Source organism: Cylas formicarius, unplaced genomic scaffold (assembly GCF_029955315.1).
Source record: "Cylas formicarius isolate icCylForm1 unplaced genomic scaffold, icCylForm1.1 PGA_scaffold_9__14_contigs__length_23061073, whole genome shotgun sequence".
Taxonomy (NCBI): Eukaryota; Metazoa; Arthropoda; class Insecta; order Coleoptera; family Brentidae; genus Cylas; species Cylas formicarius.
In genome coordinates this window covers 3,464,141-3,481,396 of record NW_026844365.1, presented here as the reverse complement: position 1 = coordinate 3,481,396, position 17,256 = coordinate 3,464,141, and the positions used below count along the sequence as shown (strand labels likewise).

The 17,256-nt window shown below is 45.1% G+C and overlaps 4 protein-coding genes across 10 annotated transcripts in view; 2 read left to right on the top strand and 2 right to left on the bottom strand.

Annotated features, from left to right (window-relative positions):
- Positions 1-1,714: 1,714 nt before the first annotated feature.
- On the top strand, positions 1,715-4,540 carry LOC132707228 (uncharacterized). Its single transcript, XM_060678988.1, has 8 exons — positions 1,715-1,836; positions 1,890-2,050; positions 2,370-2,666; positions 2,748-2,872; positions 2,920-3,317; positions 3,697-3,915; positions 3,970-4,237; positions 4,290-4,540. The coding sequence occupies exons 1-8, from the start codon at positions 1,716-1,718 to the stop codon at positions 4,531-4,533; spliced, it is 1,833 nt and encodes a 610-aa protein (XP_060534971.1). The 5' UTR covers position 1,715; the 3' UTR covers positions 4,534-4,540.
- A 31-nt stretch (positions 4,541-4,571) lies between these two features.
- On the top strand, positions 4,572-5,884 carry LOC132707229 (POC1 centriolar protein homolog A-like). Its single transcript, XM_060678989.1, has one exon. It carries the CDS (start codon positions 4,714-4,716, stop codon positions 5,641-5,643), a length of 930 nt encoding a protein of 309 aa, XP_060534972.1. The 5' UTR covers positions 4,572-4,713; the 3' UTR covers positions 5,644-5,884.
- A 617-nt stretch (positions 5,885-6,501) lies between these two features.
- Positions 6,502-8,470, bottom strand: LOC132707233 (uncharacterized). Its single transcript, XM_060678997.1, has 3 exons — positions 8,343-8,470; positions 7,145-8,293; positions 6,502-7,090 (listed from the first exon to the last, which is right to left on the bottom strand). The coding sequence occupies exons 1-3, from the start codon at positions 8,389-8,391 to the stop codon at positions 6,804-6,806; spliced, it is 1,485 nt and encodes a 494-aa protein (XP_060534980.1). The 5' UTR covers positions 8,392-8,470; the 3' UTR covers positions 6,502-6,803.
- Positions 8,471-11,062: 2,592 nt separating this feature from the next.
- Positions 11,063-17,256, bottom strand: part of LOC132707139 (caskin-2) — a 96,168-nt gene continuing 89,974 nt past the window's right edge. For 2 of the 7 annotated variants that reach the window (XM_060678843.1, XM_060678842.1), the window contains exons 4-8: positions 15,418-15,827; positions 14,901-15,356; positions 14,435-14,608; positions 13,621-14,319; positions 11,064-11,563 (exon numbers count right to left, since the gene is read on the bottom strand). In XM_060678843.1, coding sequence (XP_060534826.1) covers positions 11,294-11,563; positions 13,621-14,319; positions 14,435-14,608; positions 14,901-15,356; positions 15,418-15,827 — 2,009 coding nt within the window. In that variant the 3' untranslated portion in view covers positions 11,064-11,293. Of the gene's footprint in view, positions 11,564-13,620; positions 14,320-14,434; positions 14,609-14,900; positions 15,357-15,417; positions 15,828-17,256 lie in introns of all 7 variants that reach the window. The other 5 variants (XM_060678846.1, XM_060678847.1, XM_060678849.1 and 2 more) reach the window with 3 other exon arrangements.

Genomic DNA, 17,256 nt, shown 5'->3' with positions numbered 1-17,256 from the left:
TTCGGACATTTCCGAGAGCAATCGGATGTTTGTGAAAAAACTAATACACAGAAAAATGTAATGCAATTTATCAGTCGATTTAAGTACCACGTGCTATTAAAATCTAGTGGACTAGTCGGTAAGTAAAGTGACATTTATAATTTAAGTTCCTCACAGAAACGTAACCGTAAAAACGAACTGGTTTTTACGGTTTTTATATCAATATCTTGCCAAGACCAATTGTATCAATTTCAAATATCCATGTCTCATCAGTACAAACAAAACGAAATTGATCTTAAAAATTTAATCCTCTTAAAAGCTTTATCCTTTATCCAATATCCAATTGATCCAATAATACATCTCTCTCTGTCTAATAGGTTTATTAGCAATTAGTAAATATTTTGTTTGAATGGTGCGAAATTTAGTGCGGTAAAAGGCATTCGACTCACGATGTTATTTGACACGAGCGGAGCGAGTGTTTAATAAACGAGTGACTAATAAATGAGTGACCAAAAAGTGACAAAACAACACCGACATGTCGGAAATGTCCAAGTGACTCGAATTCGTGGGAAACGAAACTGACGTGGTAAAGTGACGCTTAGATCGAGAAACCATTGTTTTTTTCTGAAACCGAAAAGGCGGAAAAAATGTTTCAATTTTTTTAAAAATTCTTTTCGAAATCCGATCGCGGTTAAAATTTGGTCAGAGGATTGAGTTTTACGCCTCCAAAAAAAAAATTCAAATCGATTAAGTCAAATTTCTGGCATTTACTGTTGTAGGCTAAATAAGTCACTGTATGGTCTAAAAAAATCTCCAAAATGTTGGAACAAAAAATTTGACTCTTTCATGCGAATTCAAGGTTTTGACCGATCACAGAATGATTATTGTTTATACTTCAAATTGAATAAAAACAAATCATTTGTATTGTTAAATGTTGATGATCTTTTAATATTGTGCACAGTTGACAGTGAATTAGATGGGTTAAAGCTAGTTTTAAATGAATACTTTCAAAAAAAAAAAACTTTGTGATTGCCATTTTATCGCTTATTTCTTCTCCTTGCAGTTTCGGATTTCCTTGAATTTCTTCAATTTTCGATATCAACCCAGCTATGCCACCTTCGCCATACTCAAAGCCAAAAAAACTTCTGCTGCACTTATCTGAGACCTATTTTCATATATTGTCACCAATTTTTGCCACATTTCCGCTGCTGTAGTACATGCCAACACATGGGTAAGGGGCTTTTCTTCCAGTCTACACACAATTATGTCTTGAGCCTTTGCATCTTTCATTCTGTAATTTTCTTATCCGTTTCGTCGCCAGACAGCCTTGTTAACAACTTCAAACAGTCCCTTGGATTTTAAAGACACCAATGTTTGAAATTTCCAAAGTGTTTAATTTTCTCCATTCAACTTCACGACTTGCAATCCCTCTGCCATCACTATTCTTTGTTGCGTTCGTTTTTTATGCCAAACTCCTTAACTTTCCCAAATAACTTTTGCTTTTTTTTTCTGTCGACTACGTTTTTTAAACGCCCGTTTCTACTCTGTCCAAACCGTACTTAACCGGTAAATATTTCAAACGAATTTTCCTGTCGATGTTAAGGGCCGATTTTCCTTTATCGCCGCTCCGAGACGGACAAGTAAAACGTCTACTGGCGTTTAACGATTCAAAAAGAAAATTTTAAAGCATCTCCGACGAAGGAGTTGCGGAGTCGACCGTCCGCCGCCACCCCAAGATGGCGGCTGCTAATTTCCTCCCCGTTTTAGTCTTGCTATTTTGCGGGACTCTCGCAGTCCCCTCCTGGAAGTTGTCGTCGTCGCCGCTCGCCATCTTTTTCGCGTGCTGGGAAAAACCGGGTGGGACGCTCGAGACGTTAATTTTTCCTTTTTTTTAATTTTTCTAACGGCAGGCAGGGTGGCAGCGTCTAGAGGGGCAGCGGGGGCGGGCATCAGGACGGCGTTCCTCACCCCGCGGGAAGGCGTCATCGGTACCATCGACACCCACGGGTACGACAAGGTGACATACATCCTGGATCTGGCGTGCGCAGGCGCAAACGAACTACTAGTAGAGGTAATTGAGGTTATGGTCGATTTCTTCCAAAAGATCGATAGAAACCATTAGTCAACACTACCAGAAATGGTCAAGACTCAAGAAATACATCAGCAACAATAAATATAAATTGGCCACCCCTGCATTGTCGGTCAAGTAAGAATAATAAGAAAATAGTCGCATGGGTTTTTGTCGACCTATATCGAATGAAATTTTTAATTTATCGATACGTTTTTATAACTAGAAATCTTATTCTGTATATATTAATTCTTTGAAAACTACAGCGATTTTATGTTACATTCGACCGAAAACTCGATTCGTATCGATCTTTTCGAATTAGGCGTCCAAATCGGGCAAATTTCGCTTCGTCTACGAGTGGATTCTGCTGTCGGACGGCGTCGTCCCCGAGAAAGACGTCCGCCGCATGTTCCACGGAATCCGGACGCGAATGGACATGGACGTCAAGGTCGTTTTTCCCTCCAAGATCGTCCGCGTGTACCGACCGGGCCTGCGCGGCGCCCTCAGGTGGCTGCGCGTGGGCCACGTCGCCGGCGGCCACCTGGTGATGACCGACGACCTCACCTTCTACGAATCGAGGAGGCACATGGAAGACGTGCTAATCAGGGCGGGTAGCGTGGTGAGAATTTCGCTACTGTTGAACCCAGCAAAAGGCAACAGTTGAATTGACTTGCGTCTTGCGTTTTACGCGTTATTTCAGGCCAAATACCCGTACAAGACGTCGTTCGACGAGTACATGTCAGACTTGAGACTCAAATCTTACGACAAATACAGCAAGTTCCACTACCACGCGTTTTTGTTCCTCCGCGACGTCCACCGATTCAGGTGAGGATCTTCGCTTAACCCACGGACTACAGAACACGTGTTCGCAGCTACAACGTGACGCTGGCACCGGCATGGTACGGGAACCGATCGAGCGGCGAGGACGGCGGCGTTGCCAAACTGCTCTACGAGGACACGGTGGACATCGGCATCGCAGGCGGCATGATCCGGATGCTCGGCACCGACCGTATCGACTTTTATGATTATTTCATGCCCTACTACAGGTTCCGGTCGGGGTTTTACTTCCGGAACCCGGGAGTGGTGAGGCCGAACTTCTACGAGGTGCTTAAACCGTTGGCTGCGAGAGTGTGGTACGCCGTCCTTGTCACCGGGTTGGTTTGCTGCGCTTGCATGGAGGTCGTTTGGCTGATGGAACAGCACCGCACGGACTACGAACATTCGTTCCTTCATTCCGTTCTGATCCTGATCGGGATCTACGCCCAACAAGGTGACGTCAGCGCGTCACGAGAAAATATACATTGGAAGGCGGATCTTTCATTATATAAACAAAAACACAAAACTAATGAGTGTCTTCCATTTTCTTCAATTCAATATTAAACCAAAGTCATTTAAAGATACCAGCTTAGAATGCTTTACAGAAATACCGGTTGCAGGGGTCCATGAACATTCCTTTCTTCATTCCGTTCTGATCCTGATCGGGATCTACGCCCAACAAGGTGACGTCAGCGCGTCACCAGAGAATAGTTATTCAAAGGCGAATCTTTTATCATATGAACTAAACCAAAAACTTTTTCTTCATTTCAATATTAAACCAAAGTCGTTTAAAGATACCACCTTAGAATACTCTACAGAAATACCGGTTGCAGGTGTATACGTCACGCCAAAACGCATGGCCGGTCGAATCATACTGCTCAGTCTGCTCATTCTCTCGCTGCTGCTCTACAATTACTACACGTCGAGTTTAGTCTCGTCTCTGATTAGCACAGAGCCGGAAACGCTCAAAACAATCCGGGAGCTGTACGAAAGCAAGCTCAGAGTCGGCATGGAACTCCAGCCGTACACGGTAACGTTCATGTTGGACAGAAGTGAGATCACAGACGGTAGAGATCGTTCGGAGACGCCATCTAGCGTCGTTTTAGGCAAGTACGATCGTTACCTGGACCTGCTCAACAGAACGAAAATCTACGCCGACGGCAAACCGAACTTTCCGTCCGTGGATGAAGGGGTGCGCTGCATTCGCGACAGCGATTTCGCTTACCACATCGAGTCAGTGAGCGCGTACCCCCTGATAGCGAAGACCTTCGACCAGGCATCGATATGCGACCTTACAGAAATAACCCTGATCGATAGCGACACGTCGCTGATGCTCCAGAAGGATTCGCAGTACAGGAAACTGTTTCAAATAAGGTGGACGACGCAGAATACGTTAGTTTGTTACGTCATCGATTTTGCGTTTCAGCTTGAGGAAAACTTGGCAGAGCGGCCTGCTGCGGAAAGTGTATAAGACGTGGGTGGGAAGCAAGCCCGAGTGTCTGTCCAGCGCGAGGGTCATCTCGGTCGGGGTCAACGACCTCTTTTTGCCTTACTTTTTACTATTTATCGGCGTGGGTGCTTCATTTGCTTTGCTCTCTGCCGAACTGGCCTGGTCGAAGTTTAAGAAGAGGTTTAGACGCGGGCGAGCTGTTTATCCCTTTACCAATTAAAAACTGGCGTCACGCGTTCCATTTTATAACAACCCACCGCTTTTAGAATGCTGGCCATATTGTACACGCGGCTTACAACTTAAAAGAAGAAGAATTAATTTTGACTTACAAATTCACAATCTCTGGTTTATACAAACATATTTCAATTTAACGAACGAGAGACGGGCGATCTCGTAGGCGATGACTGACCCAAGTTTGAGTGGTGAAGTTCCTGCGTTGCATCTCGTGCTAAAGGGACACAAGAAACCAGTTACCGGTTTAGCTTTTAACCTGCACAAACAGCAATTCGCGTCGTGTTCGGAGGACGGTGCCATAGTAGTGTGGTCGAGTTGGACAAATTCCATAAAAAAGCCCACCTACCGGTTCGAGGGGCACACGGATGTGGTCACCGACATAGAATACTCCCCGGATTGCAGTATCCTCGCTTCCAGTTGCAAAGATAGAACCGTTAGGTTGTGGGTGCCGAAACTCGTGGGAGGCTTTGTCCAATTTAAACCGCACACTTCGCCGGTGTACACGTTAAACTTTTCCCCGGACGGCACGAAATTAATAACAGGTGCGGGCGATAAATCGGTAAAGCTATGGGACGTGAAGAGTCAACAGTTTATCGCAAGCTATGTGGGCCACACTAATCGAGTAAAGTGCGCAAGATTTTCGCCCGAAGGCGATTTGATAGCGTCTTGTTCAGACGACAAAACCGTACGAGTCTGGGACTCTGTCAGTAGGCAGTTGGTTCACGCGTTCACTCACAGAACGGCCCCAAACTATGTGGCGACTCACGCCAATAACAATACGGTAGCTGTGGCGATGGAATCGGGATCGGTTAGGGTCTATGATATGCGTAACAAGGCTCTTCAGCAGCACTACGTCGTCCACGACAACACCACTTGCGTGGACTGGCATCCCAAGGTCAACTATTTGCTGTCCTGCGGCCGCGACGGCAAAATTAGGATCATAGACATCATGGAGGGCAGACCTCTGTACACGTTGAGCGCCAACGACAACCCCGTTTTAAACTGCAAATTTAGCCGCGACGGCCACTATTTCATCACGGGCGGCTCTGATCACTATATATTTGTGTGGAAAACAAACTTTATTTACGAAAAGTGAGTTTAATTTTTTAGGCTTGCAGTTGCAGTTTTTAGTTATTGTAATATAGATTATTTTTGAATTTGAGCGGAAATTCGTTAAATCGCAGACCACAAATGGTATGAATATTCCAAGTAAGCCGTTTCGTTTCCTTTATAGTCAGTGGTGTTTCCATTAATTGGTCAATTGCGTTGCGGTGACATGTTTTGCAATTTTTTTTGTTTCGTTTGATGAACGGATCCTAAACGTAGGAGTTAGTGATTAAAACGGTATTATCGCAATATTCTTTTACGTTTTTTCGTCCCATTTTAGAAATGCCTCTTTTTGTACATTCACGCATTAATTTTTTATCCGTTAATAGATAACACTGTCGGCACATTTTCTGTTACAAGTCTGTGCGTTGAGTTTAAGAAATACTCAAGCGCTGACGATGCTTCTGTGAGTATTCGTAAAAATAATAATCAAAATTTGCAATCAATGATAAATACAATAAGTAACTTCTCATCATTCTCTATTTGTGTGTATTCGTTAAGCCGCAGACCACAAATGGCGCTGCCGATGCATATATGTATTTTGTATGATAAGGGGCAGTTAAAGTTGGGGTAAGTTATCATCGCAATCGTTTTTTGCTGATTTACACGCGTTTATTTTTTATCCGTTAATAGATAACATTACCGGCGCAGAAAAAAAATGTTGGCAGCACTGCAAAACGACAGACAATGTCATATTCAAGTGATGTGTTGTTTTATATTTATTGGTGAATTTAAGTGCCCTATCTGTTGAAAACGCCGAGGTAAGTGAGAAAGCCGTTTACATTTGACTTTGTATTACAAGTTTTTGTGTTGTAAATAGTAATATTGCCGGAAAGTGAAAGTCGCGTAACAATACAGTGTTTATTGGTAAAGATAATAATCAAAACTTACAATCAAACAAATTCAACTAAGTAATATAATAAATAAAAGTATAAGGGCCAGGATTCGAAACAAACTCAATACTTGGTAAAATAAAAACTCTCGTCTTGCTTTGTACACGTTCCCAACGGTGACGCCACCGTCTCCGACACTAATTCAGTGAAACACTAAGCTAGAGCTAACTACTTATAATGGAACCTTCTAAATTTGTTTATCACATCCATAGTCGCAGTCGTTTGACGTATCTCTAGCATTTTACTCCCCCTATTATTATGTCATACTGCCGTATTTGTGAGTGGGCGACCAACCCGGTGCGTCCGCCGTCGACGGCATCGGGTCTCGCGTAAGTGCGTTCACCAACGATTCTTTCAGACGATCTTTGAACGTTTTGTAGTCCATGTCCGCGTACTGCTGGCCGAAATTGAAATCGGCCACTTCGACGACGAACCTGGACCTGTTTTGGAAGTAGTAGGCTACTCCGAACACAATCAGCACCACCGCCACCAAACTGAAGGCGACCGGTACCACTATAATCGACAGCTGGCCCTGTGGTTTTACTGCAAGAAAAAGATGACCGTTAAAGCGACAACAAATTGAGAGTGCCTTTTTACCTTGATACACCGTGACTGTGACCGGGGTCACCACTTTGCTGACATCATTCTTGAGGATGATGAGTACCGTGTGCTTCATGGTGTTGGGCAGGTACCGTTTAATGGGAAAATTGCACTCGTCCAGGTCCATATAGTCATTACCGCAGGTCTCGTTGCCCGTCACGTTGTAAAGGCCGTGGATGTAGCGTAGACAATAGAGCATCTTTTGCGAGCCGCTGCATTTGACGTTGAGGCTCAGCAGTTCGCCCCGTTGCAGCCAGTTGTTGCCGCTGACCGTCAGGCCCGAAATGGGTGCCTTGACGGTTAAGCCTCTCTTGAAGTACCCGTAAGTTTTGTTCGAATCGGTAGCTATCATAGCGCTACCGCATATGTAAGGGAAGGTCCCGTTGTAGGGCACCAAAGTACCATTGACGCCGACCATTATCACGCCCGTCGTGTCGTTTTTGGGCACCAATTCCTCGAGGCTTCGTTTTACCTTCGGGTTTATCACAGTCCCATTGGGTGCTTTGGTGGGGGTGGAGGTGACGTTGGGTTTTATAGTGGACGTGGTAGTGGTGGCGGGAGTCGTGGTTACCGGCGGGGGTGTAAAATCCGCCTCGACTAGTGCCTCTATCGTGTGCCCCACATCGGGCTTTGTGTAATTGAAGGCAAAATCTAAATTGTAGCCTATGCCATAATAGACGCAATCGACGAACCAATAAGATAATACTTTGGGCGCTTCGGCCACGAATTGAGCGTCGGCCTCATTTAACGTAACGTTATGCAAGGTGGTGCCGTTACTAGACACGTACATGTCCCGCGTGACGTTACCTTGGGTGAGGGTGACTTTGCCGTTTAGGGTTTCAGTAATGTTGAAGAAAGTGCCGACGGAATCCACATATTTACAAAATAAACCGATAATAGAACGACACACTGTTACGCGAACTACGTACAACCCAGGATTAGTGCTGGGCGGATAGTGTACGATCCAGGGGCAGGTACCATTAAATTCAAATTCGGCGCGGTGGTCGGGTAGAGCGTTGTCCCTCCACGTATACCTAAAGGTAGCGTCGGATATCGAATTGCCGTCGTAAACGGACGCTACGCATCGCAAGGACGCCCCCTTCACGACGCTCTCGTTGCACTTTAACTCGATCCTGTAGGACGCCGCTGAAATTGCCGCATAAAAGTGCGCGGTGTGACGCGGAGCATCGCTTACCTGTACTGAAAAACGCGAGGAGAATTATAGTCGCTGCTCGAAGCGTCATCCTACGAAAATATTGCGACGGCCAAACAAAAACATCGAACGCAAGTTTGACATTTAACGTCACGGCGATATCGACATTGACAGCGCCCCGCATTCTTCTTCTTTTCGCGTATGGGCCTACTCGAGAACCGTCTGCAACGCGACTAGTGGACTGTGCTTTAAGTTGTAACAGTTAGTAATGAGCCTAGTGCGTATTCTGTGGTGGAGCATTGCACGCGGCGGTTTAACCTCTGTTCGCTCCCGACAGAATCCCATGTATTCGTCCCAAAAAGTTTGATATCGGTTTCCACGGTGTGGATTTAGTGTTCTGAGTGTTCAGTGTACGTCTTAAAGTGATAATCGTCGTCGGCCCCGTCGTTTTTCCCCGTTCACGCCGGTATGGTGGCCGGATGGTCCGGGGTGGAAGCGGGGGAAGCCGATTTTTTTGGTATCGGTCAGAATCGTTTTTTGCTAGCTGAGCAAATTATTGGTTATTTTTCTTCTTTGTACGTGGTGGTCAATTGACCAGAAGCGAAAATCCTCGACGGAAGTCGGCGATGGGCCAATGATCCTAGCGGTCGCGCCCAACATTTTTTGTGAAACGCATAATTGAATTGAGCCTAGTGCGTGTTTGAGTATATTTGTGTCGTTTTTGACGCTGGTTCAAAGCCTGATGTAAAAAAAATCTCTACGGAAATTTGCTTCACATTACATACCTGTGTTATGGTCAGCTCTTGACCATAAAATTAGGACACAAATTGTTTCACTCATGAAAACAGGAGAGCTGTGTTTTTTTCGGTGTTAGTCGAGAAAGTTGTAACCACTGCGAAGCTTGTAATATATGTCGGTTAGTGACCGAAATAAAAATTTTCCTCGGCGGGTGGGTCGTAAATAAGCAAAGAAAATGAGACTATTATTATTGGGTGTGTGGGATTCCGTGGTGGAGCATTGCACGCGGCGGTTTAACCTCCGTTTGCTCTCGACAGAATCCCTTGTATTCGTCCCCATAAGTTTGATATCGGTTTCTACTGTGCGGATTTAGTGTTTTGAGTGTTCGGTGTATGTTTTTTTGTTGTCGGCCCCGTTGTTTTTCCCTGTTCACGGTGATATGGAGGCCGAATGGTCCGGGGTGGAAGCAGGGAGAAGTCGATTTTTTTGGTATCTGTCAAAATCGTTTTTTGCTAGCTGAGCAAATTTTGGTTATATTTCTTCTTCGTACGTGTTGGTCATTAACAACCAAAAGCGAAAATCCTCGATGGAAGTCGGCAATGGGCAAATGATCCTAGTAGTTGCTCCCAACAGTATTTGTGAAACGCATAATTGCGCGTGTGCGTGTGCTATACAGGGATTTTTCGGATAGAATTTATGGTTATTTTTGCTTTATCTGGCAATTCCTCTAGTATATAACTTCTACTATTATATACCGTTCCGCGCCAGCACATATCCTAACCTCCATTGCTCAAGCACATATCGTAACCCCCATTTCCTTTCCTACTCGTGAGGGTTTTCTCTTTCCACCAGCCTTCTAGGAGTAATAATTCTATTCTCTTGATTGTACTTGTTTGAAGCTGCATAGACGCGAAGAAAATTTCTACCGATATTATGCTTGTTGTTTCTATGGGATCAATTCTCGTGACAGAACCCAACTAAATACATATATTTTTGCCTTGTAACGATTGCAGCGTGTCTACTTCCAAATTGAGAGGTATTTAATATAGATAGATAAAATTTGCTGTTATTTTCTCTCGAATTTTTCATAACTTATAAGTTTGGCGTCCGTGACATGTGTAAATAAGATCGCAATCTCGACAGGTATAGTGACGCAGTCAAAAATGATCCCAATGTCTTACTATTTTTAGAAAACTGATAAACAAAACTATGTCAGTTTAAGACATCCATGCTATGACTTCACTGCAAAATTGCGCTGTATGGGTTTTACTAGCAGTGCTGGGCCCCTTACCATTTATACTATATATTAATGACCTTATCAGAGGGAATCTGTCACCTTAGTCTTAGACCGCCTAACCTCACTTTTACTGCCACTAAACGCGGATCATTTTTGGGTAAACTTGAAAACAAAAAGCGCCCCTGGTACCTTTTGCAAATAAAACTTCTACCGATTTCATTACCTGCTTTATTATTTAATCTAAATGCTTTAACAGTTAACCAACATAATAATTAAAATAAGGAGAAAAGGACATTGTTTACACTCGGGGCTAATATAACCAAATCGCCGTAAATAGCAACGTGGGAGCGGGGTGGGAGAAGGAACGGGGGACGTAAAGTATTAAGTAGCGCGACATTCGTGTTTTGATTAGATTCAGGCTCGAGGCGACGAGGCAAGATGATCGCGCGGAACGGAAAGTTTAATTTTAGTGAAAGGAAAGAGTTGGGAGTTTGACGGCCCGCGCGGAATAGGTTATGGCACGGTTTCCGCGCGCGCGCGCACGCGCCATCTCGCGTCAGTATGAATCATCTACCAGTCTTTTGTTTTGAAAAGTTAATAAAAAACACTCACTAAGATTTCGGACTATATAAATCTGCGCTCGATCTAACCGTATACTATATATATATATATATATATATATATATATATATATATATATATATATATATATATATATATATATATATATATATATATATATATATATATATATATATATATATATATATATATATATATATATATATATATATATATATATATATATATATATATAAGGTATAAGGTCTCTATGTACACATCCTACGGAGGGGGCTAGAAAAAAATTCGGTACATACTCTACGAATTATTTACATTATAGGTTATGTCGGGACACGTACAAAAGTCCATTTAAAAAAGAGATCGTCTAATCCACCGCCACTGATTAAAAAAAAGGGGAACAAATTTACATTTTTTTTTACACCCACTGTACACGCCCTTATTGCTGTCTCTTTTCCTCCTCGAGCATGGCGTCCAGCTCGTCGGTAAGGTTGGCCAGCATGTTCCCTATGTCGTTCAGCACGTCGGCCGGCTCGGCTCGAGCGTTGCGGGTGGCCGCCGGCCCGGGGGACGGATGAGGGGGCAGACCCGCCGGTCTCGGTTTTGGCGACGAGAATTCGCCCGCTTGACGCCCGCCCGCTCTCGTCCTAATGGTGCCCGCGTTTTCGTTGGCGAACGGCAGCGAATCCGACTCTGTGCTCGAACTCGACTGCAGCCACATTTTATAATTAAACGTCTAAACTAATAACTTCGAAAAAGTGTCACGCCCAATAAACTTTGGCATAAAAAGTATAGCGCACAACTAACAAATATTGGCATAACCGTGAAAAGTGTCACCTCTAATAAACTTTAGTACGCAACTTGATAAACTATGGCACGGAACAAGAAAATCGTGATGCGTTATAAACTTTGGCATTCGACTTGAAAATTTTGGAGCTCGACAAAAAACTATGGCACAAGCCGTGAAAAAGTATGTCGCCTAAATTTTGGGATCCAAAATAGAGAATTGTGATACACAACCAACACACGTTGGCACAAGCCGTGAAAATTTTAAAGGCCTAATAAACTTTAGCAAGAAATATGATAAACTATGGCACGGAATGTAAAAACTGTGACGCCCAATAAAATTTGTCATGCAACTTGAAAAGTGCAGTGAATAACCAACAAACTTTGGCAAAAGAAGTGAAAATTGAAAGGTCTAATAAACTTTAGCACGCAACTTGATAAACTGTGGCACGGAACAAGAAAATCGTGATGCCTTATAAACTTTGGCATTCGACTTGAAAATTTTGGAGCTCGACAAAAAAACTATGGCACAAGCCGTGAAAAAGTATGTCGCCTAAATTTTGGGATCCAAAATAGAGAATTGTGATACACAACCAACACACGTTGGCACAAGCCGTGAAAATTTTAAAGGCCTAATAAACGTTAGCAAGAAATATGATAAACTATGGCACGGAATGTAAAAACTGTGACGCCCAATAAAATTTATCATGCAACTTGAAAAGTGCAGTGAATAACCAACAAACTTTGGCAAAAGAAGTGAAAATTGAAAGGTCTAATAAACTTTAGCACGCAACTTGATAAACTGTGGCACGGAACATGAAAAGTGTGATGCCTAATAAACTCTAGCAATCAAAGTGAAAATTTTGGAACTCAAATAATAAAATTTTGGATTTAAACTAATAAAGTTTGGCACCAGCCGTGAAAAGTATGTCACCCAAACTTTGGGATTCAAAATAAAAAAATGTGGGGCATAACCTGCAAGCTTTGGCAAAGTGTAACGGCTAATAAATTTTAGCACGCAAGTTGATAAACTATGGTACGGAACAAGAAAATGGCAACTTGGCATTCAACTTGAAAATTGTGGAGCTCAACTAAAAAACTTTGGCACAAGCTGTGAGAAAAGTATGTCGTTTAAATTTTGGGATCCAAAATAGAAAATTGTGACACACAACCAACATACGTTGGCACAAGCCGTGAAAATTGTAAGGTCTAAAAAACTTTAGCAAGAAACATAATAAATTATGGCACGGAATGTAAAAACTGTGACGCCCAGTAAAGTTTGGCGTGCAACTTGAAAAGTGTAGCGAATAACCAACAAAGTTTGGCACAAGAAGTGATAATTGTAAGGTCCAATAAACTTTTTTTAGTACGCAACTTGATAAACTGTGACACGGAACATGAAAACTTTGGCACCAGCCGTGCAAAATGTGTCGCCTAAACTTTGGGATCCAAAATAAAAAATTGTGGCGCATAACCTGCAAACCTTGAAAAGTGTAACATCTAATAAGCTTTAGTGAAAATTTTGGTGAAACTTTGGCATAAGCTGTGAAAAGTATTGCGCCTAATAATCTTTGGCATCCAACGTGAAAATTGTGGTGCTCAACTAATAAACTGCTGTAATGCTTTTTACAAAACTCCTAGATTCCTCCTGCGTCGGTTTTTGCTTAGTCGAAATTGCTGACGTTTCGCCAATCATCCTGTTGGCTTCTTCAGTTTCAGTCAATCTCTGACGAAGCCAACAGGATGATTGGCGAAACGTCAGCAATTTCGACTAAGCAAAAACCGACGCAGGAGGAATCCAGGAGTTTTGTAAAAAGCAATAAACTGTGGTATTCATTCTACGTGAAGATTGTGGAGCTCAAATAATAAACTATATTAAAATCGCTGAGGTCAATTGTAATAAATTTTGGAGACTACGGTAAAGTGCGGCCCCCAACATCCGACAGACGCCGGTAAGTGAGAGAAATAGTGCACGCTCACCTTAAAACTGGCATCAGACCCGTTCCTGTGCTGCAGCGCCAACGTCTTGATCAGCTCCTGTTCTTCGGCGCCCCACGACTGCGACGTATTCAGCTTGCATTGGGCGGAAACGCCGGGCGGGGTGCCGGGAGCGGGAGGCGGCGGCAACGGCAAATCACCCTGGCCGTCCAGCGATATACTCAAACTGTCCGAGCTAGGATACGCGGGCAACGGCAACGGACTCGACGTTTGTACGTGGTGGATCTCGACGGTAGTGGTGTGCTCGGCGCCGTCGCTATCGCAGCGTTTCGGCGGATTGGGCGGAATCTTTTTCCCCATCAGGGGACTGCCGTAGTGCACGCGGTACTTGCCGGTGTCGATCAGCTCTCTGGGCAGCGTCTTGTATTGCGGACTCGCGTACTTCTCGGGATTGAACTGCGGTTTCTCAAAGTCCGGGAACGATTCCCGAGCCTTGGCCGTGATCTTCGCGATGGGTCGAGGTCTGATGACGCCACGCGGACGCGGCAACGTGCCCCCGCCCTCGTACAGGAGTCCCGATTCGTTGGTAGGCGTGATATCGCCGTCGTCGTAAGAGCGCGGTCGCCACCCGATCGACTGCTGGTAGTAGAACGTGTGGGTGTTGTCCTGCGAGAAGGTGTGGTGCGTCCTCTCCGTCGGATCTTCGAGCGACTCCAGCGATTTACCGCGCCCGGTCCTGATCTAGAACGGTAGAGCGCAAGGCGCGATCAGCGCGGAGCCGGGCGTGCGAGGGGGCGGACCGAGTGTAAAAGTTCGTGCAAGTAACAGATAAGTACGCGAGTGTGTTCGTCGGTACCTTTATGGGGACTATGTCGGTGCAAAACAGGGGTGGCGCGAAGTGCGGGCCCATCGACGCGGTCATCTGTCTGGTCTGGTCGATCTCCCACGGCTGGTGAAATGAACGGAAGGTGCTGTGTACGCTGGGAACGCCCGGCGACGGCAGCTCCACCGGCACGTGCACCAACACATCCTTGGATACACAAACATGCAGCGGTAAGCGTACGAAATTTAAAAGGGGCGCTAGCGCTCTACTCTATGGAGCCGACAGTGCGCCGTTTCGGGGCCGGAGAGGCATGCGAGTGTGAGAGATAATAGGGTCGGGGGGGTAGGGGTGCGTGCCTTCTACTTTGAACATGTTTGCGGGATATCAAATATCTCGATCTAGAATCCGGGTGACTAAAACGGCCCCCAAAACTAACGAGACATGCTCAAAGTATAGCGGAACGATGCAAAAATGACGAAAAGGTGGTCGCGACGCTCACCTGCGTCGCGTACATCCGACCGGAGTCCGCGGCGCCGCCGATCCGTTTGCCCGCCTTGATGTCCTTGATCCGCTTAATAGCGAGCATGATCTTCTTCTGGTGGCCGAGTTTCACGATGCCGAACTCCTCCAGGTCCTCCCAGGTCAGCTGGGCGACGTCGTCGATCGTCTGATAACCCTGGTCGACGAACGCGGCCATGTACTCGTCGAGTCGTAGCAAACTGAGCCACTCCTCGAGCGAGCCCGGCACGAACTCCGGGAGATTGTCGGGCAAGTTGAGCTGCGCGATCTCGGCCTTGAGTTTCTTCCGATGGTTCGGTTTCTTGATGCCGATCGCGGTCAAGTCCTCGGGCGTCATCCGCCCTATGGTCGGCAGGTCGTAACCGGCTGATACGAACAGCGGGAAGTACTCTTCAAACTGCAGGTCGACCAACCACGAGTGGATAATCTCTTGGTCCTGGAACGGGAAGTGGTCGCGTTACCGACGGAGTTCGTGGTCGGTGGACGCGTCGACTTACCGGCAGTCCCTGGTGGATCATGCGTTCGATACGCCCCTGATCGGAACCGATAGAGCACGAGCTCAACGAACATCGGGGACTGTTGGAAGAGCTGATCGTGCTACGACCGGCGGTACTCAGTGGATGGTACGAGGCGCGACCGCTGTCCAAAGAGGCGGTACTGTGCCGGGAGCCGGATCCGGCGCTCCCGCTCGACGAGCCCGGACTATCTCGTCCGGGCGACTGGGTCATGTCGATGCCCTGGTCCTCCTGCAGGCTGAGCTGGTGGTGGTAGTAAACGGCCGCTTTGTGAGTGAGCACGGCGCCGGGAGGCGGCTGACCCGGAAAGGTAAAGGCGGGCGCCGGGAAGATCGGTCCCGGCGACTTGCCGGTACTGCCGCTGACGGTACTGCCATAATCGGAATGGTCGTCTGGAAAATACCAGCGGTATGAAGAGGCGCGCCGCTGCCGCGTATTTGTCGATTCATGTTATTCTCGTTCCGACGATAAACCGGGTCCGCTCTCGCTGGTAGCGACAAATGCGAAGTTATTCCTTATCTAGAATGTCGTCGACGCGCGGTGGCAGATGACGACGATTCGGTCGGGAGGACATGATTTATGCCGAACGTTTCGATTGTAAATAAGATGATGGATAGGAATTTATTGGCGAACGAGCGGGAGCGGGAGAGAAAGAGATACGTCGCCGTGAAGCGGCCTTAAAGAGAGGTGAACGCTCTGCTCCCGAGGTTCGACGCTGCCCGCCCAGGGCGGCCGACAAAAGACCTATTGTTCGCGCACGTACCCGGTGGCTTATTATTAACCTTGCGTTTCCTATACGTACGGGGTGTTGTCGAATTCACGGTTATACTTCGACCAGAAATATAGTGCTTGTACAACCGACCAGGTGATTAACTTTCCCTACTGTTTATTACCGGTAGACCCTTACCCGTAACCATTCCAGGACCGTCCTAGGAATTTATCTATCTACACTAACAAGCGGGACATAAATACGTTTTCATCTTTTTCGCCGAGCAATTCTTGAAACGTGTACATAAAAAAATTAGTACAAAGTAACAATCTATTACGTTCTACTTCATTACATTTCTACATAGTATCATTATTAATATACAAAATATTAGATATAATAATAATAATACAGTAGCAGTCACTTCAGGTCACAGTCACGACTCAGACAAAATAATCTCAATCGGGTTAAATATACAGGGGTAATATCAAGACTTCATGTCAGTTTTGTTCTGCTGTCGAATCGATTTTGTAGTCTTTATTAACATTTTTTATTTTTAATAATTCCAGAAGTTGTTTTTTCGTGTAGCCCTCTTCAAAATATTTTCGTACAGAAATTCTTTAATTTCTTCTTTGTAATAATAATAATCGATTAAACTCTACACAAATCCGTCAGGTTTCGGTATTTGTATGTACGAAGCACCGAAGTACGGTTCTGGAACGTCATTGTGGAATTGCGAATCTATTCATTGAAGGTTATAAAGGGAAACTTTTCTTTCGGCTTAGTTCAGTCGGAAAACGTTTTGGCTGGCAGTCTCAATTTCTTACGAGTTGGTATACAGAGCGTTCCGAATAACTCCTACAAAACATCCGTGCTTCGGAAACACGGGGGGTCGTTAGCAGACCAGCCCGGAGGGGGATTTTTATATTGTTTTATTAGTCAGCGTTTATTACGCCGTTCCAGGCATCTGTCCGAAGAAAAGTTATCGCCGGTTTTTACGACCGCCGAAGATGATCCCGTTATTACTAATACATTTATTCCAAATAGGCTCACCATGCGTTACGCGTATTTGGTATGGTCTGTTCATAGATATAAGAAAGTGATCAATTGCTTTT